At 40.3% G+C, this 25,261-nt stretch overlaps 1 protein-coding gene across 2 annotated transcripts in view; it reads right to left on the reverse strand.

Moving 5' to 3' along the window:
* Positions 1 to 25,261, reverse strand: part of INTS14 (integrator complex subunit 14) — a 33,457-nt gene that overhangs the window by 1,651 nt on the left and 6,545 nt on the right. For both annotated transcript variants that reach the window (XM_055536741.1, XM_055536740.1), the window contains exons 4-11: positions 22,054 to 22,209; positions 20,732 to 20,850; positions 20,142 to 20,284; positions 16,946 to 17,038; positions 15,054 to 15,198; positions 13,242 to 13,375; positions 2,773 to 2,891; positions 728 to 793 (exon numbers count right to left, since the gene is read on the reverse strand). In XM_055536741.1, the coding sequence (XP_055392716.1) occupies positions 728 to 793; positions 2,773 to 2,891; positions 13,242 to 13,375; positions 15,054 to 15,198; positions 16,946 to 17,038; positions 20,142 to 20,284; positions 20,732 to 20,850; positions 22,054 to 22,209 (975 nt within the window). The remainder of the gene's footprint in view (positions 1 to 727; positions 794 to 2,772; positions 2,892 to 13,241; positions 13,376 to 15,053; positions 15,199 to 16,945; positions 17,039 to 20,141; positions 20,285 to 20,731; positions 20,851 to 22,053; positions 22,210 to 25,261) is intronic.

Genomic DNA, 25,261 nt, shown 5'->3' on the forward strand with positions numbered 1-25,261 from the left:
ATATCAAAAGGACAGGAGAAGCAAGAGTGAACTTAAATGCCACCCCCCACCCCCAGCCCACCTCTTGTAGCTTACCTCCACCAGTGGTTCTGCATTAATGAGGTATGATTTTGGAGGGCCATTCTTTTGCACTTTATAGATGTATATATTTTTTAAAACGCTCACTATCTTTTGGCTGCACTGCATAGCAGGTGAAATCCTATTTCTCCAACCACAAATTGAGCCTGTGCCCGCGGCATGGGAAGCATGGAGTCTGAACCACTGGCCCGCCAGGGAAGTCTCATAAGTGGGCCATTTTAGAAGTCATTACCAGAAGCAGCTCCTCTGGCAAAGTATGAATGTTCTGAGCAGACACGTCCTGGAACACACGTCCACTGGTTGCCTGGAGTAAGACTGGATACCCACTTGGAACAGTGAGGAGCGTGAAGGGCTATGACTCACAGGTCCTTTCAGCTCCTTCCCTCAGCCATTCGCAGCAGCACCAACACAGAGAAGACCTGCCAGAAGGCCCACCACACAGAACCAGCCATTTAGACACTCCTGACTCCTGGATGTTAGGGCAGGTACAGACCTATCGCTTCTACTGACTTTACTGATGAAAAACTGGAGGCACAAACAAATATTTCTAATTCCTGTCCATGTTCAGTGTTCACACTACTGTGAAACAGTTTATTTCTGGCATGCAGCACAGAGCCCACCTTCAACTACCATAATTCCGTAGTCTCACCTTATAGAATGTCTGTGTTTTTTCAGGTAGTTTCCTTGCATTTCTTAAAATCTTCTGTACATCTGTCTATAGAGGGTAAAACGAATTCAATGTTAGAATTCTGTGGTAAAAAGGGAAAGAATACAAAAGGACACCTTTAAATGGAAAAAAATGAAAATGAGAAGAGTTCTAGTGTAAAGATGAGGCTCCCTTCTGAGTTAATGTTACTGTTCAGCATTAGGAAATCATCTCTCTCCTTCAAAAGGCTTGATGATACTAAAGCCCATGGTGAAAAAAATGAACTTGTCTCACAAAAACACCCCCAGTAAACCCATAGTCTATGGCCAGCTGCTTTTAGACAAGGATGCCAAGACCATTCAATGGGGGGAAGAAGTCTCTTTAACAAATGGTGCCTGGATAACTGGATAGCCACCTGCAAAAGAATGAGGTTGGACCCTTACTTCATACCATACCCACAAAATTGACTCAAAATGGATCAGAGGCCTAGATGTTAAGAGCTAAAACTATAAAACTCTTACCATAAAACTTACTTATAAAACTCTTAAAACAACACAGCAACAAAAGAAAAAAACTTGGCAAATGATCATAGCAGCATTATTCACAATAGCCAAAAGGTAGAAATATTCCAAAAGTTCATCAACTGAATGAATGGACAAATATGGACTTTATACATTGGACCATTATTTATTCAATGGACTATTACTCAGCCATCAAAAGGAATGAAGGACTGATACATGCTACAACATGAATGACTGTTGAAAACATTATGCTAAGAGAAGTCAAACACAAAAAGGCACATATATGATGCAGTTTACATGAAATATCCAGAACAGACAAATCCTTATAGATGACAGAAAGCAGATAAGTGGTTGCCTAGAGCTGGGGCAAGAGTGACTTGTTTAGCGGGTAAAGGATTTCCTTTTGGGGTGACGAACATGTTTTTGAACTAGACAGTGGTGATGGTCATGTAACACTGTGATTAATGTCACTGAATTGAATGCTTTAAAATGTCTGAAATGGTAACTTCTGTTATGTGCACCTCACCATAATAAAACAACACATCCAGACCAAAACAAAATTTAAAAAACAGTTTTAGACAAATTCAGCTCTCCTTCAGACAGGGAAGTGCTGGGGTCAGCGATGGCAAGAAAGAGGGAGAACTTTAATTTCCAACAAAGGGAAGAGGCCCCTTAGTCAGGGCAGGATGTGTCTGTCTAGCCTCCCTGAAAAGGGGGCTAGAAGAGACTACGCGTCAATAGAGGTTACTTCTGTGGCCTGACTGCCTCTTCTCATTTGGCTTGGACTGGACTCATGGGAGGAACAAAGGAAAAAAGAAAAGGCATTCAAGTGAGAAAAAAAGTTCAAAAACTGATTTTTAAAAATAGGTATGAATGACTTTGCCAATGGGAGGAGAAAGTCACTGAGCCCCTTGACTAAAGGCAGCACACCTTGATAATAGGATAATTTCATGGGAGCCTTCCATAAAGCGTTTCTGTGGTCTTACATGGTAATGCTTTGACTTACACTGTGCCGATGGGAGAAATAATCACATGAAGGTTTTTATGTCTTCCTCAAAACTGGTACTAAAGGTAACACTGATAATATTATTCAATGACTCACCATGTCAAAACTTTTACATTAAAATTTAATGCTGGAAAAAATGTGTCTCTCTAGAAGAACTGACATGCTTCCTTTTATCAGACAAGGAGAACCATATAACCAACATATTTTTTTTTGACCTTGGTAGCAGGAAGCTCAAGAGCCAAATTGCTCAAACACAATTACCATTCTGCCTTGGCTTCCTGGAACACTGTCTCTCTTCTTCCTCTAGGTCTTATATTGCTCCAAATTTTGTAAAAAATGATTCTGCTACGTACGTGTTTTACTGTAGGCCACCTCAAATCCTTTTTGGAAATACTGACAAATATTAGAAGTAAATGAATTACGAAGTATCAGAGGAAAAGAAAATCAAATCAAATGTCCTCCTGCCTGCAGGAACCCCTCCTCCTGTCCCCAGTGGAGAGCAACGTGGATGGTAATGTTACCTGCAGGCCACTGGGTTTGATCCACACCGTCACGTTCTGGGCATAACTGCGCTTGTTTTTGGGCTGCAGGGGGAACGGGCTCTTATTATCATCCTCACCATAAGGGTTTTCTTTAGCATCTTAAAAGAAAAAAACAAGCTTGAAATGACATCTGGCAAAACACAGTCAAGCACATTTCCAATTAGGTTAGAAGCTCTTTGAATCATTCGATCTCCTATATCCTATTACCTCCCTAATTAAGAAAATCCATTAACTTCCGTCAGGTTGGGGAACCTGTTCTCAGCACTAACGTTGGACACTGAACAATCAACTGAGGCCCAGGCAAGTGAAAAACAGCTTACTGTCTTTAAATATACAAGTTTTACTTATCTGCTTTATAAATTAAGGTCATAAGAGGATAAAAATACATAAAATAATACTAAAGTGTATATAAAAATAGATGTAAACCTACATACTGCAATTCTACATAGTCTAGCCCAGCACTCTCCAACAGAACTTTCTGTGATACGGAAAGGTAGCCACACCCCATGAGACCACTGAACCCTTGACACCTGGCTAGTGTAGCAGAGGAACTGGATTTTATTTAATTAAATTTGAATAGCCTCCTGTGGTGAGTGGCTACTGGATCAGACAGCATAGGTAGAGACATTGAGAAAATTTAAAAGTGAAATTACATATAGCCAATTTAAGGAAAAGAGCAAGGGAAGAAATACTTTCTTGGTGAAACATACCCCATCTTACGGGTTACCAGTTTACTGCTTCCAAAGACATAAAGCCATGTTGAGTTTATAGCCACATGGATAAACAAAGATTTCTATTTTTCCACCTGCTTCCTGAGTCAATGATACTTTGTCACAAACTTACAAAGCATACTTATTACCTCTTGGCTCATTTTATTGGTATCATCTTTCAGGGTAGACAGAGCAGGAATCATTTTCCCAACAAGACTGGGGAGCTGAAATCCCTTGCCCACGTTTCTGTTGAAAACTGGAATTCGCTCAGCTTCTCTAACTGACCCAGAAGTGCTTATCTAACCCCAATTTGGTCATTAATTTGGATGCCTTATACTGGCCCCATTCTACCTCTGTCACTGCCCTCTCCTCCTACCCCCTCCAAAAATTTATTGGTTCAGCTTTCCAGATGTTTCCATGAAGACTTGTCAATCCATAAGCCTTTCTAAGTCAGGCCAAGATCCCAATAGTCATTTCCCAGGCAACATGCTTATTTCCAACTTCTTGGCCACTGTTTCTGTTCTTCCCCTGTCTGCAATGCTCTCTTTTCCTCATTTATTTATTCCCTCCCTCACATACTCATTCATCATCTTTAGTAAGACCTCACTATGTAGGAAGCACCATGCTAGGAAGTATGGCTAGAGAAGATATTTTTTTCTGGCCTCAATGAAGAATGAGTATTTATGAAGCGTATTTATTAAATTACAACTGTGTGCAAAATACTTAACATATACAACTTATCTCCTTTTAGCAATTCAAGAGGCTAGATATTATTAGTCTCATTAAACATGAGAAAATTGAGGCTCAGATTTCACAGGGACAGCTGGGCCTGGCTTCAAAGGCAATACTTCTTCCCCCATTCAACACTGCTATTCCTCACCTACCCAAATGTACTTAAATTCCAGGTCTGGATCCTATCCTACCTTCTCCATGGAGTTGTCCCAGTGTTTTCTGGTAGACGATTTGTCTAGTCCCGTTTATCCTACAGCACTCAGTGTTATTACCCAACACTTCGGCATCTTATCACAGCCTACCTTGTATTGTCTCTAATTGCTTGGAGCCTCTATGTGGAAACTGGCTTAGTAGACATTAATGAAAAAAGAACAGGAAATCTTAGAAATAATAAATATGGTAATAGAAAATTTTTAAAAATATTGGTTGCAAGATAAGATTGAAGATATTTTACAGAAGGTAGAACAAAAAATTTCAAAAATGAAAAATATGGGTAGGATAAGAAAATTACACACATGCACACAAATACTATAAACACATCTAGGAAACGAGAACAAAGAATACACGGAAGAAATCAAGGACATATTCGTGCTTCCAGGACTCAAACTGCGAGATGGAAGCATTGAGTCCAGCACAATGAATGAAGAGACCAAAACCAAGGTATGTGATTCTGAACATCTAGAACGCTAGGGACACTAGAAGAGCCTCAAGGTGCACAGAGAAGCAGAGACCAGTGTCAAAGCTCGGATGGTCAGCATGGCACTAGACTCTCAGGAGCAACACTGGAAGCCAGAAGAGACAACAGAGTGATGCTTCAATACTCTAAGAGAAAATGATTCCTGCCCTAGAACTCAATATTCAACCATACCACCAGTAGAGTGTAAGGGATGAAATATGGACATTTCCACAAATGTGAGATTTCAAATGTTTACTTCCCATGTGCCCTTTTCTCAGGAGGATGCATCACACAGGAGAGTCACGGGAGAGACGTGAAGGGAAGACTTGGGATGACAGCTGTGCGATGCGCCTGGAGAATAAGCAGTCCATTCAGGAAACAGAAGGAAGATGACTCTCAGGAAAAAAAGAAAGTGACAACAAAATAGGTAAAGGATGTCTTTTGCTTAGGCAGGAATTAGTGATAGGTACATGGAAAAGAGCAAAGAAAAACAAGGGGGAAGAAAAGGCAGGGGAAGGCCATGAGGGCCCAGAGTGACGGCTGCACTCATCTGTTGCTGGCTCCCCCCGCCTGGCTGCCAGGCTCTTTCCTGGATTCTAAGAGGAATGTCAGTGTCCTCCCTACAGAGCTCTCCTGTTAATTACAGTCAGTCAGAATACATTTAGCTTACCTGCTAGAAAAAAGAAATATCTAATTAAAAACAACGGTAGTATCTGGGGTAGGACACAAAGAGTTGCAGAACAAAGGAAATGTCGCACTGTGCAGCATGTGGCTTAGCAGCGAGTAACACTGACTTGGCCCAGCAAGGACTGAAAACTGGCCGAACCGCCGAGAACACCATAACCACACTGCAAGGATTGAGCAAGGGAAAAATGTGCTTCTTGGGTGAACAGGTGGGCAAGGATGGCAGTAGTAAGAGAAGAGCTAAGCAGTTTTCCTGGAAAAGTAAAAAAATGGCATTAAAATAACAGTCAAGAAATAGCTATATATGTAAATTATTTAGAAATCTAAGTAAAATATCAGAAGAAAAAATTAAAATTTGAGAATGGTTATCTGTAAGAACAGAATTAGGAGTAGAAGGGGGTAGGTATAAACAGTACTATTTTGCAAGCTCCCCTTTAATTAAAAAAACATAATTAAAACAGCAAGCTGTACCATTCAAATGCACCTACTGTGTGTCAGGTACTCATTTCCTTAGAAACTTCTCTCACCAACTAGCTAAGACAGGTTTTATTGTTACTGGTGGCTCAGAGGTTAAAGTGTCTGCCGGCAATGCGGGAGACCTGGGTTCGATCCCTGGGTTGGGAAGATCCCCTGGAGAAGGAAATGGCACCCCACTCCAGTACTCTTGCCTGGAAAATCCCATGGAGGGAAGAGCCTGGTAGGCTACAGTCCATGGGGTCACAAAGAGTCGGACACGACTGAGTGACTTCACTTTCACGTTTACTACTTGTTACCATAATGACAATGCCAATCCCCTAGGACTGTTGTGAGAGTTAAATGAGATGGCCCATTTCATTCTGTCTAGCGCAGTGCCTGGCACAAGGTTAAATTCAGTAGATGTTAGTTCTTACTACCCTCATTGAAAAGAACAGAGGGAGAGGAAAAAAAAACAAACCAACCATGAATATAGGGCTGAGAAAAAAGCAGTTCCATCTGATTTAAGAATATGCACAATGAGCCACGCATTGCTAGGTTGGCAGCCGGATCCGAAAGGAATGTGAACACTACTACCTTAGATTATGGACAGGCGCTGTGGTAAAAACGATCACAATGGTTTAGGTTAAGTATCAGATGTAAATATTTTAGGCTTTGGGGATTATATGGTCTCTGTTGTAACTGCTCAATTTTGCCACTGAAGCAGGAGAGCCATAGGTATGTAAACGAATGGGAGAGATTCTGTAATAAAACTTAACAATAAAACTATATTTACAAAACAAGCAGTGGGTTAATTTGGCCTGCAGGCCATTGTTAGCTGACCTCTGATCTAAGTGATCTGCTTTCTGAGAAATCTGTATGCAGGTCAAGAAGCAACAGTTAGAACCAGAGGTAGAACAACAAACTGGTTCCAAATTCGGAAAGGAGTACGTCAAGGCTGTATATTGTCACCCTGCTTATTTAACTTATATGCAGAGTACATCATGTGAGATGCCAGGCTGGATGAAGCACAAGCTGGAATCAAGATTGCCAGGAGAAATATCAATAACCTCAGATATGCAGATGATACCACCCTTATGCAAGAAAGTGAAGAGGAACTAAAGAGCCTGTTGATGAACGTGAAAGAGGAGAGTGAAAAAGTTGGCTTAAAACTCAACATTCAAAAAACGAAGATCATGGCATTCAGTCCCATCACTTCATGGCAAACAGATGGGGAAACAATGGAAACAGTGACAGACGTTACTTTCTTGGGCTCCAAAATCACTGCAGATGGTGACCTGCAGCCATGAAATTAAAAGACGCTTGCTCCTTGGAAGAAAAGCTATGACCAACATAAGGACAGCATATTAAAAAGCAGAGACATTACTTTGCCAACAAAGGTCCATCTAGTCAAAGCTATAGTTGTTTCAGTAGTCATGTATGGATGTGAGAGTTGGACTATAAAGAAAGCTGAGTACAGAAGAATTGATGCTTTTGAACTGTGGTGTTGGAGAAGACTCTTGAGAGTCCCTTGGACTGCAAGGAGATCCAACCAGTCCATCCTAAAGGAAATCAGTCCTGAATATTCATTGGAAGGACTGACGCTGAAGCTAAAGCTCCAATATTTTGGCCACCTGATGTGAAGAACTGACTTATTGGAAAAGACCCTGATGCTGGGAAAGATTGCAGGTAGGAGGAGAAGGGGACGACAGAGGATGAGATGGTTGGATGGCATCACCGACTCAATGGACATGGGTTTGGGTGAACTCCGGGAGTTGGTGATGGACAGGGAGGCCTGGCGTGCTGCCAGGCTTGGGGGTTGCAAAGAGTTGGACAGGACTGAGTAACTGAACTGAACTGAACTGATCTAAGTGAAAGGTAAAGAAACCCAGTACAAGGCAAGAGCCCTGAGAATCAAAGATCAGAATGAATGTAGGAATGCTGCAGAGTGAATAAAAGGGGTGAGGAATCCCTTTTTACACAGACCCACACTCACACCCACACCCACACCCAGGTTCTCTTCCAATTACTGTCCTCTTTCTGTCCTCTTGTGGTCAAACTCATAATTCATTCCTCAGCCTGTCTCCTGGCTAATCATTTGCCAAAACTGATTCTTACAAAGCCACCAAGAATCTCTCATCTGTCAAGATCAAATGACTCTTGATTCATAGTGTCCTCTTCTTTCTTCTTGGAGAAAGCAATGGCACCCCACTCCAGTACTCTTGCCTGGAAAATCCCATGGACGGAGGAGCCTGGTGGGCTGCAGTCCATGGGGTCGCTAAGAGTCTGACGCGACTGAGGGACTTCGCTTTCACTTTTCACTGTCACGCATTGGAGAAGGAAATGGAAACCCACTCCAGTGTTCTTGCCTGGAGAATCCCAGGGACTGGGGAGCCTGATGGGGGTCGCACAGAGTCGGACACGACTAAAGCGACTTAGCAGCAGCAGCAGCTTCTTTCCTCTTGGTTTCTATTCTTCCCTAAAACTATTTAATCATTTAAAATACTCATTCTACCGTCTCTTTCAGATTAAGTCCTCAAGGTGCTAATTCTCCTATTGCTCTTCCTTCAAATCAAAGACCTTCATATGATTTTACAACTTTTTTTTTTTTTTCCAAATCATAAACACATCTCCAGAGAGGACTGTTTTTTCTGCAGTAGGGCTTCCCTTGTGGCTCAGCTGGTAAAGAATCCACCTGCAATGCAGGAGACCTGGGTTCAATCCCTGGGGTGGGAAGATCCCCTGGAGAAGAGAAAGGCTACCCACTCCAGTATCCTGGCCTGGAGAATTCCATGGACTGTATAGTCCACAGGGTCACAAAGAGTTGGACACAACTGAGCGACTTTCACTTTCACTTTCCCCCTGGGTTGTAGAAGAGTTTCCACAGAGCCATTACATTAGCTTCTGGAGGATGCACCATGGGTTTCGCTGCTTCAGCTCCAGTGTTTACACTGTTTGGTTAGGGAATGGGCAGGGTTGAGCCACATGGTGCAGGACTTGGGCTTCCACATCTCACAGGAGACATTTAGGTTTCTTTGTATGTAAAAAGTAGGTAGAAACAATGAATAGAATTTTTTTTGTCGTCCTCTTACTGAGATGGTAGAACTTCCACACTCCCTGCTTTACTCAGGAGATTTCAGTTCAGTCTTGTCTCCTGTTCCTCTGTGACCTTTAAAATCCCAGCCCCTGGAATCTAGCTCAAGAGTTGGCACACTATGGTTGGCTGTGTGTTTCTGAGTTAAGAATAGTTTTTTTATATTTTAAATGGTTTATGTATTGTGCTATGATGTCAGAGTTTAGTAGCTGTGACAAAAACCATGCTGCTGCTGCTGCTAAGTCGCTTCAGTCGTGTCCAACTCTGTGCGACCCCATAGACGGCAGCCCACCAGGCTCCCCCATCCCTGGGATTCTCTAGGCAAGAACACTGGAGTGGGTTGCCATTTCCTTCTCCAATGCATGAAAGTGAAAAGTGAAAGGGAAGTTGCTCAGTTGTGTCCGACTCTTAGTGACCCCATGGACTGCAGCCTACCAGGCTCCTCCGTCCATGGGATTTGCCAGGCAGGAGTACTGGAGTGGGGTGCCATCGCCTTCTCCGGACAAAAACCATAATTACCTATAAAATGTAAAATATTTATTATATATGGCCCTTTGCTGGAAAAGTTTGCTGACCCTTGGCCTAGCTTCTAGGGCCTATATTCCATCAAAATCTCTAGGCTTCGATGGCAAAAGGTATCCTTCAAACCTGAACTGACATGCATGCACATGTGTGTAAGACACTGCAGGCCATGACTTACATGTGCTCATGAGACACTGTACTTCCTTCTTGAATCTCTTTATTCTCTTGGCTTCTGTGACTTCCTTTTTCTTGTACTTTTTCTCTTCTCTGCCTCTTCCTTCTCATTTTCCTTTACTGGTGCCATTTCCACTGCCTCTAGTAGTTGGTCCTTTCTAGGGGTCTGGTCCTTTTCCCCTGAGGTATATACTTTCCTGAGGCTAGGGCTTCTTAAAGTGTGGTTATTGACCTAGATTGTAATCAATTAGGTAATATTAAAACTGCAAGTTCTTGATCTTGAATCCACTGAATCAGAATCAGAATCTCTGTAAGTGGGGACCAGGAAACAGAGTTTTAAAACAAGTTCTCCAGGTTTACTTTTGTATACCAAAACTCAAATTTATAAAATATTGCCCTAGCAATCTCCCTCATCTCACCATTTGAAAGATCACCAATATGTTTTGCCGGGACCCAGGGTGAGGAACTCCCCCCGTGGCAAAGGTCATGAGGAAGGAGGCTCGACATACGCAAAGGCGGGATCGAGCCTCAGGAGTCCCCCTGGAAATTCTTGAGCATCTACCCCCAAAACCAGAGTCTGCCTACTTTACTACTTTGTGCTCTCACCTACACCTCTGACTTTACGGGGGGCTGTCCCCCACCACCTCTTTCGGAGAAGGAGTTAACTTAGAGCTCTAGTTAATAATAATTCCTGGGCATGACAGGAGTGTTCCAACTTACAAACTCCTCTGAAGGTTCTCTAGCCTGCCTGACAGGCTTGTCCGACCACATGTGATTGCTCACAGCCTCCCAACCGTGAGAGGCATGAGATGCTTTAAACCTTCTAAAACAGATTCTTTAGAGAAGTTAGAAAACTATCAGTATAGTATAGTGGGCTGATTAGAAATTGTATTGGTGAAGGGTTTTTCATTTGTTGAGCCAATGTTTGCTGCTAAGTCTCCACATCCCCTGCCCTTATACACATTAATGAATATATAGAAGAAATAAGTATTAACCTTTGATATTAATCACGTTAGACCTTAGGCTAAGTAAATTCTTTCCTTAATTAAAACCCACTACACCCTCACCCTATAGGAATGTAACTTTATCTGGTACCTTCAGAAGGTGGTGTCTGTTTTAAGAATAATCACCCCTGGAGAAATAAGTGTTCTGGTTGACTGACCGTTGTCACAAGGAGAGGGTCATAAATTGTCAGCAGGCCCCCTGGCCAGAAGATGATGTAACACCCCTAAGACCTCTGTATACATTTGTATGAAGCACCTGACTTTAACAAAAGTCAGGACTGCTGACCCTGCATGACTTTTGCATAACATCTCAGTGTATAAAAACAGACCCTGGAAAAATAAAAAATGGGATCAGTTCCTCGAAAGACTGGTCTCCCCATGTCGTTCTTTCTCTCACCTTCTGGCTGAATCCCCATCTGGAACGTGGAGGCTCGTCAAGCCTACTAATCATGCCTGGGCTTCTAAGATCTGACCGGGGAGGCCTTAGTGTCTCCTCTCCTTCGGGAGAACGGGAGGACGCCTGCGGCCTACGTAGGTGACATAAATTCCTTGCCCTGGAATTTTATTAGCTTTGCACATAAACCAAGTTATTCAGCCTCTTTTCTCCACTGAATTTTCCTACTGAGCTATCCTCATTCTATTACTCTTTATATCTCTAATTAATATTTAATTAAAGCTATTATATCCAGTTCGCTGAAGTCGTCTCCCCTTCAAATTTCCCTGGATCCACTGGGGCTGGACCCCGGCAATGTTTATAACTAAAAATTGTACTTTCAACTCTGTCCTCTCTCCTGAACTCCAGATTCTTACAGGAATTGTCTATAGGTACCTTCACCTAAATCTCACAGGCTTAAGCATGCACAAGAGAAGTTCTTTCCAAATCTACTATTCTGTTTCAATTATTAGTACCACCTTTGACCCTGCAGCCCATCAGAAACCTGGGATCATTCTCAACTCTTCTGTTTCCTTTATTCTTGTATCTAAAAACTGCTCTTTCCACCTTCGAAATACCTTTGCATGGATCACATCCTCTCTTTTTCCAGCCACTGGCCTTGTTCTGTGTCTCATCTTGACATCTCCAGGACTGTCACAGGGGACTTCTAACAGCAAGATGCCCATACCTTTTCAAATCCATACTCCACAGTTTTCTTTCTAAATGCAAAATTTATCATCTCTCACTTGGATATCAGCCACACTGCACAACTGCAGAAGTTACCAGTACTTAGAATACATAGTCACCTAACTGATATCTCCACTGTTCTCACCATAGCCAGAAGGATCTGATCATATTGCTCTCCTTCAGCGGCTCCCCCGTATCTGTAGAATAAAGTCTCAGATGAGGCCTGCCCTGCTGTCCCACTGCCAAACTCTGACCTACCATCTGGCCTTCCCACCCCCACCCTCCCACTTTGTGGTCTAGCTTCTTTCTTTTTTAGAGGCGCTCTATTTAGAACAAATTTCTCTTTTTCTTCAAACTCAGTAATGGTCTCTCTCCTCTCTGGAGATATGCCCAAGTCCTCAAGGAAGAGCTGACCACCCTACTTCAGGCCGACTGTGATCTCATGCCAGTTTAGGTTTATTATTCCACTTTCCACTAGTCTTTGAGTAACTTCTGCTGACTCTTTTAGCCTGCAGACCTGGCACAGAATAGGCTGCTTGGTAGATGTTCCTAAAATTGAAATGGGTCCAAATGAGCTCAGGGAGACACTACAGTTGGAGCCTAAGTACCTAGGAGTACAAAGGCCTCAATCAGAAGGAGTAGAAAAATCAGAAGAAGAAATGGCTTATGGGAGAGAGGGAAAGATGATGGTTTCTGCCACAGACACGCTGATCTGAGGACTGTGACAGAATATCCAGGTGGAGAGGTCCAAGTGGCAACCTGGAAATACAGGTGCAAGATTTAGGGCGAGATCAAGCAGGAGGAGAGTTAGAGATATGTTGAGAGTCTGAAGCCAAAACAGCTGATGAAATAAACAAGAGAGAATAATAACCCAAGAGTAGAAGGCAAAGAACAACACCCTGGGAAATCATGAGGCAAGGGGAAGAAAAGACAGGATGACAAGTGAAAAAAGTTGCCAAGGAAAAAGATAAGCACCAGGTGAATGCAATTCAAACTAAGGGAAAACAGTCTCAAGAAGGAATGGGATTAAATTATCTAAGAATGTCTAGGGGTAGCTGGGTTAAAAATAGTACACTAAAGAAAGTTTGTTTCCCCTGAGGTGTAATGTTAAAAGTCCAAAGGTTAAATTCTCTTGGGGCTGTCCACGTACATATCTAGCATCAGAAACCACAGGGCACTCATAAGGGAAATCACGCGCTCTCTGACTCACAGAGAGAGCCATTCAGAACAGTAGAGAGAAAACAAAGTCAAGATAAATAAAGTCTGATCTGGGGTATACCTGAAATTGGACCCAACTGCACCATTTTCCCTAGCCATGGGAGAGGTTCTGGGCCAGGCTCAAAGAGAGACATCATGAGGTTTGATTTCTTCTTGCTGTCAGCTTGAGAGTAGAGCATCCCATGCCATTCAGGACTAGATGGAGAGAAGACGGACGGTGAGAACAGCTTTACACCTAGGATTGTCAAGCTAAATAACTCAACCCTGTGTTTTTCTCTCGAGAGATATGGCTTTCAGCTTTGAAATTAGGTGCGCTATTTTTATTAAAAACAAATCCTAAACCTACAAATGCATACTATTGCCCCCTAATATTAGCATTCTTTGGACATATGTATTACTAGTTATGTAGATACAGAAATAAAAAACAGTCTTATAAGAGAAGAAGAGAATCACAAGGGCAGCAGATAGCTGCAGGTGTGGTGAGGAGTAAGAGCTGTGACCTATAGATCTCTTCAGCCACCTCCAAATCATTCACAGAAATACCACACAGAGAAGCCCTTCTAACACAGTGCGCAAAGCCATCACCCAGCTCTGTTCACGCCTCTCAAAGGGCCTCAGGTGATTCTTGTATTCAGAATTAGTACAAGTAACTTGAGTACCAAGAATCTAGCACACTGATATCTAATAAGAATTGCATTTGTCTTTTTGGATTAGCTAATTTTAACTCCAGCAGAAATGGAGCCATGCTTCCTCTAGGTATCCTTAACAACTCTTGATCTTCTCTACCAGTCAATCCCAGTTGATGGTCAGAAGATGACCAGTCACCTCTTCTTCTCTAACAAACAGGTATTTTCGAAAAGGAAGCAGGCAGTTCTGCAGATTTTGAGACTATATCCAAAGTCAAAGCTAGAAGGGCATTCCTTATAGAGAAGGAATATAGCACAGTGGTTATGAGCATGGGCTACAGAGTCACAACGCATGGATAAAAATCCTGACTCTTTCATTCAATATCTGTGTGACCTTGAGCAAGTACCATGACTTTGCTCTCTAAGTCTCAGTTTCCTCGTCTAAGGCAACAGGGGGTAATACTGATACCTCTTGGATAGTGTTATGAGGGATTAAATGAGTTAACATACGTAAAGTGCCTAGAGGAGTATCTGGCACATGGTAAAATGTTCAATATTATCAGCATCTTTTTTCATTTTATAGCTGAGAAGTCTGTGCATACTGTCTAAGATCCTATAACAAGTTGGCAGCATTGCTTTAACTGACTCCGGGTTTCCTAGACAGGACAGAAAAGAGGAAAACTGAGAAGAGATATAATATAAAGGCAATATAAAGATCTACTGAACAGCACAGGGAGCTCTGTTCAACGTTACATGGCAGCCTGGGTGGCAGCGGAGTTCGGGGGAGAGTGGATACATGTATATGTGTGGTTGAGTTCCTCTGTTGTTCACCTGAAACTATCACAACACTGTTAATCAGCTTACTCCAATACAAAATAAAAAGTAAAAAAAAAAAAAAAAACAATGTAAAAAATACTTTATTAGGGAGGCAACATATGTATACACCTATGAGTGATTCATGGTGATGAATTATCCTCCAATTAAAAATAAATAAATTTAAAAAAAGAAATAAAAAATGCTCATCATCTAAAAAATATAAAGGCAATATAATGAAAAGACTCACTGTACTTACTCTAGTGGATGCTTTAAAGAGAAGTAGACACGGTGACAGTAGGTGAGGAGGATATGGCAGGAAGAGAAAAAGACTGATGAGATCCTTTCTATTCTTTCAGAAAAATCTGGGAAATACTTCACTTTGTAAATTGATTCTCCCTTTCACTCAACAAACAGTAAAAAAAGTTTCTTACCCTAGCTGAACTATTGCCACCATTCCTTCCACTTTTAGGCTGCCATGAAGCAGGACACAGAAGTTGGGTATCTTGCCTGCAATCTGATTGGCTGAATTTTCATCTTCATTGTCATCAGTTATACCAGTACCCACCTCATCACCTTCTGTGAAAAGACAGAAAACCAGTCAGACTGATATTAGCTAGAAAAGCCCCAAGCTCCAATTGTACTCTTGGCTGCTTCTAACCTTGGAAGGAGAGTACACGGAATTATAAAAGAATATTATAACAAAGAAGAAAAACTCATATTCTGGTTTTCTTATGTCCATATAAAAATCAGTTTTCACATATTATGTGAATTCCATTTATAGGAAACATCCAGAATAAGCAAATCTATACAGATAGAAAGGATATCAGTGGTTACCTGAAGCTAAGAGAGATGGAAGGTTAGGGATTGACAGCTAAAAGGTTCTTTCTGAGGTAGTGAAAATTCTAAAATTCTGATTCAAAAACTGTGGTTATGGTTGCATAACTCTGTAAATACAGTAAATACTACTGAATTGTACACTTGAAATGAGTGAGGTATTTGGTATATGAATTATATTTTAGCAAAACTGTTACATAAAAAATCAGCTTTCCATAGTTTCTACTAGAACACTAAGCTAGATGCTCTCTGGGAATTTTAGGCACCACTGAAACAGAAACAGAGGTTCAGAGATGTCAAGAGTATTCTCAACTGACAGCCTTCAGGCAGCAAGTGGATGGGATACCCCAAAGAACAGTGACTTCTCCACAAGCCTCTTGACTCACTTTTCCAACTCCAGGTTCTCTCTGACAGATGAATGCATCTTCCTTCAGGTAACTTCCTCCTAAATTATCCGTTTACTCAAGCTGATTCAAAGACTTTCTAATTCAATAGGAAGACTCTGCCTGGCTTGATATTCAATAGCCCTTACAACATGGCTCCATTTTGCCTTCCCATACTTTTCTTTCCACTGTTCTCCTACATGAACTCTTTATTTTGCTCACTTTCTTTCCTGGCAATTTATATGGGTGTGCAGAATCCCCCCAGGAGCTTAGAAATAAGGGAAACCTGGTTGTTATCAATATCAAGAACAATATTATAAACACAGTGATCACAACCAGTCATCTGTGAGAACATATCAAAGATTTGGTCTATGTGATGGACGATTATGGAATACCCAAAACTCCAACTGAAATAACCGTGAGTAAATGGAACGTGATCATAACTCAGCAGGGGGAAACCTGATTGACTGTATACATTTCTTGGAGAAAGTTGGTGAACATAAAGGAGATGGTCAGCCTAAAACAGAGAAAAGAGAAGTTTAAAGTGCTAGAAACTAACATTCTCCAGAGAGATGCTAAATTCAGGAGCTGTAACTATAGTTGCTGGAGACGTATATTCTGAAATAATGTGGCCTCACAAGGGCCTGGATTCATTCATTCATTCAACAGTATTTACTGAGTATGTGCTATGTGCTAAGCGCCAGTAGAGAACAGGTGCAGTTTCTCCTGTTATAAAGCTACATTCCACGTTCATCAGGCAACCTTCTAAGAACTACTTTGGTTTCCCCAGCATGATCCCACAGGGAAAGACAGAGCCCTAGATGAGTAACTAAGCAAGCATTCTCATCTCTAAAGAGGACTTCCACTGTAAATTAACAAAGCAGCACACAGTAAATCGTGTCAAATGCTTTCTTTCCACAGTTATAAAGCAGCAGAATTAGTTTTTAATATATTAGGCAACATTCCATTTTTTAAAAAATCCAACCCAGTAAATACTCCTTTCCCCAAAACTCTTCAAAATGGGCTATTCTACTATCCAACATTTAAGAATAACTTTAGATAATAAGATACTTCATATGTATCACTGGAATAAGAAGAGAACTCACCTTTGTTAAGTGCTATGGGTAGGACCAGATGTCTGGACAGAACTGGGGGACTTGAAATATCTGCTATATCAATAAATCCCACTATTTCCAAATCTGAAAAGAAGGAATCAACATAGAATTAATTCGTTACAAACAATAAATGTTGGAGATGATGTGGAAAGAAGGAAACCCTCCTACATTGTTGGTGGGAATGTAAATTGGTACAGCCAATACTGTTCTCTATGGACAACAGTATGGAAGTTCCTTAAAACCTGAAAATAGAGCTACCACATGACCCAGCAACCCCAATCCTGGGCATATATCCGGAGAAAACCACAATTTGAAAGGTTGCATGCACCCTGATGTTCACTGCAGCACTACTTAGCCAGGACATGGAAATGTCCATTGACAGATGAATGGATAAGGAAGATGTGGTACATAAATGCAATGGCATATCACTCAGCCATAAAAAGGAATGGAGTAATGCCATCCGTAGCAATATGGATGGACCTAGAGACTGTTGCACAGAGTGAAGGAAGTCAGAAAGAGAAAGACAAATATCATATAATGTTGCTCATATGTGGAATCTAGAAAAATGTCATAGATGAACTTACTTGCAAGCAGAAATAGAATCACAGATGTACAAAACAAACTTATGGTTACCAAAGGGGGAACTAACTGGTGGTGGGACGAACTGGGAGACTGGGATTGATATATACACACATTGAGACTGTACACAAAATAGATCACTAATGAGAAGCTACCGTATAGCACAGGGAACTCTGCTCAATGCTCTGTGGTGACCTAAATGGAAAGGAAATCTAAAACAGAGGAGTGTTTATATATATTTTATATATATATATATATGTATATATCTGATTCACTTTGCTGTACAGCAGAAACTAACACAACATTGTAAAGCAATTATACTCCAATAAAAATTAATTCATCTTATGGGAAAGTACATTATTTTCTATGTACTGGATTTCATAAACACTGTGTTTAGTTGGGGAATTCAAATATGATGACTAGGAAGGTTATTAGAAGTTTTTCTGAATGACTCTAGCACTTTGCATTTCAAGTAACTAAGAAAATAAGGATATCTGTCTATTTAATGGACTTAAGTTTTATGACAAATCAGCTAAACTTTTTATGAGGCTAGGTCCTCAGCCAAGGCAAAAGCTTAATGGCTGTCTCTCTGTATAGTAAAGGATGTTCTGGTCACCAGGGGGCGACATACACAAATATTTCCACGACAACTGAAAGCAGCCTGTATTTGGAGAGCAAGGCTATTGCATTAAAAATGCTTTCCCTGAGAGAAAGAAATACATGTTCTACAAAACCAGGATTGCAGTCTATATATGACAATGATTTCCTTGCTTTATAGAAACTGTATTAAAGATCAAAAGTATTTTTTGAAAATTTAAAATTAGTAAAAAAAAAAAAAAGTTGAAACCCAAAGTACATTCTAAAAGTTTCTTTCTGATTATATAGATATTAGTATAAAAACTTAGACAACACTAAAAACTGTAAAGAAGAAAAACAAAGTCACCCATTATTTTTAATTGGAAGAAGCCTTCATATTTCACTCATTCTCAAAACAATTTTTTAAAAAAGTCAGGGTCATGGTGAGTATACCATACTTCTTATATTGAATAATCAGGAAATCTGATTCTCTGGACTTTTGGTGTCATTACCTTCTTTAGCTGATTAACAAATGAATTAGCATAAGCAGTTATATATATTTTTTCATTTGAGTAGAAAAAGGCCTATGTTTTAAAGTGGTTTAAATATAAGCTTTAACAAAAATCCTGGACTAAAAGTTTATATAACTTAGTCCATTAAATAAAAGACAATTATCCTTATTTTCTTCGTGACTTAACATGCAAAGTATTAGAGCCATTCAGAGAAATTTCCAATAACATTCTCAGTCATCGTATTTGATTTCCCCATGTAAACACTGCTTATGAAATCTGATACACAGAAAGTAAAGTGCTTCTTGAAAGAAAAGATCTATTGAAAGTTACTCATCCAAAAAAAGATGGGAGTCTAACTGGTTTGAAGGCAACAAAACATTTGGCACATTGCAGTCTAGTTGCAACGAAAGAGACGGATGCCCTACTTTCAGAGAGCTGGGAACAGAAAATAAAGGCCCAGAAAACAAAAGAGCTTGTGCACAGCCTTTCCCTCAAAAACTCCTTAAAATCTATACATTTAAGAATGAAATGAATCTCCAGTTGTATTTAATTTTAATCATTTGGTGACTGAACAGCTACCTGGTGAATGTCTACTGAGCATGAGACAGTATGCCAGGCGCAGAGGGCAGTATGGTGACTAAAATAGTTGATGGTTCAAAATGTACCCACCACTCAAGGAGTCCATCTGCCAATATCAGACAATTCTCTTCTCTACTACCCTAGTTACTTTAGATTCTTGGCTTTGCCAATCTAACCTAAGTATAGCACCGGCAACACGAGCCAGGTAGAAGTCATATACTTTGCTTTCTTTTAGTCATTAGCAGCAAGATTAGAGGGGTACGGTATATCAGAGCTGAGACCTGAGAGATTCCACTCACCCAGCCAATAAGAACTAGAGGAAGTGACTTGTCCAGGGTCACAGAGGAAGATTCACACAGACAAGTCTAGAAGCTAGCTCTTCATACATGACCTTAATAACGATGCTAGTCAGTCTCTGGTGGCTCAGAGGTTAAAGTGTCTGCCTCCCAGGTTCAATCCCTGGGTCGAGAAGATCCCCTGGAGAAGGAAATGGCAACCCACTCCAGTATTCTTGCCTGGAGAACCCCATGGATGGAGGAGCCTGGTAGGCTATAGTCCATGGGGTTGCAAAGAGTCAGACATGACTGAGCGACTTCACTTTCAAGCTTCTACAAAGCTTTCCATGCTTCTCTCCATGCGTGTCAAGTCAGTCTTACTATCTCTATTAAAGGACTACCTCAAGGATTTCAATGCTAGTGAATCTGGCTCTGGTTTTCAATCTCTAGTAATCTGTGGTTATAATCATCTAGGATTGGAGATTAATGCATGACGTCACCATGGAAGACCACTCATCTGCCAACCCTTAGGTAATGCACCCTCCCATCCAAAGTATACTGAGTTTCTCTTCAGCCCTCCTGGAGAGAGGAGAAGAAAATCAGAAGTTAGAAGAAAGTAAGGATAACAGAAGTACTAAGGAGGAAGTTAAAAAAAAAAAAAGTTACCTGTATTAATGACTTTCGGGATAGGATCAATTTCCTCATCTATTACAAAAGGTTCTGGCCTGGGGAAGACTTGCACGTCAGCGGTGAGGTGGCCGCACTTGAGAACAGCATGGAAGGGTGTATATGCCAGATCTATCAGCTTTCTAGAATACGATGGTTATTTGTTATAGGAACAGTAGTATGACACATGTACTTTTTTCCAAGAAAATTTTTTTTAAGATGTCAAGTTTGTTTTCCCTTCAAGTTTATTCCAAAGCTATGATCTATCTGACCATTCGTGAAACAGAACAAAATCTGATATTTTTGGTGAGGAAATTTCAATTCTGAAAAGCCCAAAAGCAAGTTCATCTTTGAAATTGCTGTCAATGTGAGGAAGTTGGTAACTACAGGCATTATAGATTTAGATATGCTTAATTTAAAAGGGAGTAAACTTTTAAAAGTCACTACTATCAGTCATAATATCTGAAAAATGTGCAACTTGGGGAAAATGAAATGACACAATTAGAAATAGTAACCTAGATATTATTGTTTGCTATCAAATTATAATAATAGATTGTAAGAAGGCAATAAAGTTCAATGTGTATACTCACCCAAACATAGACTGTACATTTTTCAAGCACAGGGGACCATCAATAGTAAAAATCTGCCCTTCACCATTGTTTAAATCTATAAGACGTTCAAGGCAATCCAAGGAATCAGTGCTCTGAAGCTAGAAAGCAAAACGACCCTTTTAAAGTGGCATAAAATGAGACATTATCAACACACCAAGGTCACATAAGGGAGATGATTTTTTTTTTAATCAATGTGAGAAGGAAAATAATTTTGACTCAAAGTTACCAAAGAGGAATGTTATAGCAAATTATACCAGTAGAACTATTTCATTTCAAGTAGCTTTGCAATGATTCAGCGGTGACTGCAGCTAGTATTCACAGACCATCTTCCATTCCAAATGTTTCTAACATCTTTTGGTAAAAACCATCATTATCTACATTTTACAGATAGAAAAACTGAGATCAAGAAGAATTAAATAACTTTCCAAACTAAATGGGAAAATCAGGAAGTGGAGTTTAATAAAACATTCATCAGAGTAATGTTACTTTACCAAAGGAAAAAAAGCATACTTCTGTCAACATTCCTAGCTTAATGGATGTTAAGAATTCCTAACTGAGGAAAACTCTGACCGCCAAAAAGAACATTTTGACTCTTCAGCATGTGAAGGATCTTTGTGGGAAGTAGGATGGATAACAACTCCTACTATGTCTCTTGAGATAACACTGTGCTTTCAGAAAGCATTTGAGACAGAAAGTCTTTTCAAATATAATTAGTAAGCAGTCTCAGCTGAAACAATGCAGGTCGGTGTGATAGTACAGGCATACCTCATTTATTGAGCTTCGCAGATCCTGCCTTTTTTTTTAAAAACAAATTGAAGGTTTGTGGCAAACCGGTGTCAAGCAATTTTATTGGCCCCATCTTTCCAACAGCATTTACTCACTTTGCCTCTGTGTCACATTCTGGTAATTCTCCCAATATTTCAAACCCTCCACAAGCAAAAAGATTACAACTCACTGAAGGCTCAGATAATGGTTACCATTCTTTGGCAATAAAATATTTTAAAAATAAGGTATGTAGATTTTTTTTTTAGACTTAATGCTATTGTACACTTAACAGACTACAGTAAAGTATAAACAAAACTTTTATATGCACTTGGAAAGAAAGAAATTAATGCAAATCGCTTTACTGTGATTCCCGCTTCACTGCAATTCCCACTTTGTGGTGGTGGTCTGGAACATCCTGCAATATTTCTGAGGCATGCCTGTATACGTAATGCAATATTACTGGAATATATTAAAAATTAAACTGAGTCCCAAAACATATCTAATCAAACTAAAAAGAACTTAATACAAAGCCTTACCTCCTCCAGATTCGCCATGCACATGATGTACAACTTAGATGGAAAAGGAAAAGGTAGCGGAAACCTGTTGCTCTCGCCGCGTTGGTTGTGAGTAGCCAAGGAGTGCCGCAGAGACCCTCTACCGATGCCAAGACAGCCATCTGTCACCAGAACAACCTGTTTGCAAAGAGTGAGAGGAGCTTTGTCCATGAAATAACATATTTATTTAAGGCAGTCTCATTTGGCAATGTTTGCATTTCTCCCGAATTACATTTGCACTGAAAAATGTACCTTTGCAGGGATACAAGCAAAGATGTGAATAAATCTCAGTAACATTCTGTCGAGTGAAAGATGACACACATTTTATGATTCCATACATATATATATATGTGAAGTTCTAGAACAGGTGAAACAAAACTAAGACAAATCAAATAGGGAATGTAGGGAGATACTGGGTAGGAAGGGGCGTGAGGAAACTGCAGGGTAATGGAAATGTTCTATAGCTTGACTGGAAGAGCAGTTACATAGGTGTATACATTTGTTAAAACTCAATAAACTGTATACTTAAGATCTATGGATTTTACTATATTTTACCTAATTAAACCTTTAAAGAAAAGCACCTACCTGTGAACACTTAAAAAAAGGACAAAACCACTCATAACCAATTCTTACTTAACTGTATTAAAACTAGAATCCTACTTCTCAGACAAGGAGTTGGCACCTAAGGCGCTGCTGTCAAAAATGGAATAAGGATTTATGTGTGTCCCTAGGAGGTATCAGCACAGAAGTCTGAAGACTGATTCATGACACTTTATTTTCGAAGATGACAAACTTTATCTATCCCTGGTCAACTAAAAGGACAACTCCTTTAAATATGTATTTATTTATCATATATAGACATGACTTTTAAAACGCATTATTTAAAAACTATTTATTTATTGGCTGCTCTGGGTCTTTGTTGCTGTGCAGGCTTTCTCTAGTTGTGGTGAGCAGGGGCTTCTCTTGTGGCAGAGCACAGGTTCTAGGTGTGAGTGCTTCAGTAGTTGTGGCACATGGGCCTGGTTGCTCAATGGCATGTGGGATGTTCCCGGACCAGGGATTGAACCTGTGTCCCCTGCACTGGCAGGTGAATTCTTATCCACTGTACTACCAGTGTGTATGTGCGCTCAGTCGTGTTAGACTCTGTGACCCCATGGACTGTAACCTGCCAGGCTCCTCTGTCCATGCAGTTTTCCAGGCAAGAACACTGGAGTGGGTTGCCATTCCCTCTTCCAGAGGATCTTTCAAACCTAGGGATTGAACCCACATCTCTTATGTCTCCTACATTGGCAGGTGGATTCTTCACCAACTGCACCACCTGGGAAGTCCTGAAATGCATTCTTAATCAACCTATAATGTTTAAAAGACTTCAAAACATACTAACAATAAAGGTAAGTTACAGATCATTTTCATTTTTCTCATTGCTTCCAAGTGATCTTGTGCAGGGTGGACTTTGCAAGCAATCCAGAGGAGGATTGTTTTTGCTCTCTAGCCTAGTCTAGTAACTTGACAATAACAGGCCAGTAAGGCAGTATTAGGTGGTTGTACCATGTGAAGTGCCAAGATTCACATGTGCATGCATGCACATTCACTTATGTCTGACTCTTTACGACACCAAGGACTGTAGCCTGCCAAGCTCCCCTGTCCATGGGATTCTCCAGGCAAGAATACTGAAGTGAGTTGCCATTTCCTCCTCCAGGGGATCTTCCCTACCCAGGGATCGAACCCAGGTCTTCTGCATTGGCAGGAGGATTCTTTACCACTGAGGCACCTGGGAAGCCCCTCAAGACTGGCACTTACTTCTAACGCCCAAGAATGCTTAATAGAGGTCCCCTGGAGAGATGTCATCTCTTGGGAAGGCAGGCAACGCATATCCCTCTTCCAAGTACTAACAGCTGCTACCTAATTATTTACTTCCGCCACTAGCTTTTTCAGATGCTGTGTGATAATGAAATATTTTTTGTAATGTCCAAATGAAACAGACTTTACTCAGCTAATGAAGACATAGTCCAGCTTTCTAAAAATTTGGCTAAAAATATTCCATATTAAAACAAATCCATTTGATAGTAACTGATTATAAAAAACAATTACTAATAACTTCCACTGTTTTGGACCTGGTTCACCCCAAAACTCACCAAGCAAGTCTAAGTGGATCCAGGCCCAGCTCCTTGCCCTCAGGGTACAGTATATCTCAAATTCAGATTCCTCCTTTTTGCAAAGGAAGAAGAAAACATTAAAAGGCAGAAGTCTGCATGGTGCATAAGGTCTGGCTCTTACATACTTTCTGAGTTTCTTCAAACACTGAAGAAGTAGCAAATGAAACTGTGTTATCTGCTAGCTTTCAGTTTGGAGGATATTAACAAAACTTTACTTTTCATTATAGTTAGGAAGTTAGATAGTCTGTAATGTACCAAATAATTATGAAGTAAGGTGCCAAAGATTTTTATTTCTGAAAAGAAATAAAACGTATTTATTGGCTTTTTTAGCAAGTGTCCACTAAAGTGATCTGATTTTTAACCTTATTGTAGTAGGTCAGGGTCTTCACCAACTCATGACATTATACTCTATAAACAGGATGGTTTTACAGCAAGAAAAGAGAAAAAAGCTTAAAAAAAAAAAAAAAAAGCTGGGTTTACTGAGATACAATTTACATGCAGTAAAATTCACCCTTATTTGTATATAGTTCTATGAGTTCCAACAAGTGCATTCAGCGATGTAACCACTTTTACAATCAAGATACAGACCAGTTCCATCGCTTCTTATATTCCTTCATGCTTTACTTAGGTCAACCCCTAATCTTTCGAATTGTAGATTGGGGTAGATTGTACACTGTAGGCAGGTACAATCTTATATTTATTTAAAAAACAAATATCACTGATGCTGCTGACACTACTGAGGAATTCTGTATTTGACCCTATAGAAAAAATCATATACTCTGGTCCACTGACTATTTCTATAAGCAAAGTTTACTGGAACAGAACCACATTCATTTATTTACTTAATATATATGGCTGTTTCTATGCTACAACAGAGCTGAGGAGCTGCCACAGACCAGCAAAGGCTAAAATACAGAAAGTTTCCTGACTCCTGTTGTAGACTATTATGATTTTCCTTGTGGCAACTTTACTGTTTTCTCCTTTAAAATAAACCACTTCTCAAAGTACCTCTTTATGGCAAATGTTCAATTGCT

Source organism: Bubalus kerabau, chromosome 10 (genome assembly GCF_029407905.1).
Source record: "Bubalus kerabau isolate K-KA32 ecotype Philippines breed swamp buffalo chromosome 10, PCC_UOA_SB_1v2, whole genome shotgun sequence".
NCBI classification, from domain to species: Eukaryota; Metazoa; Chordata; class Mammalia; order Artiodactyla; family Bovidae; genus Bubalus; species Bubalus kerabau.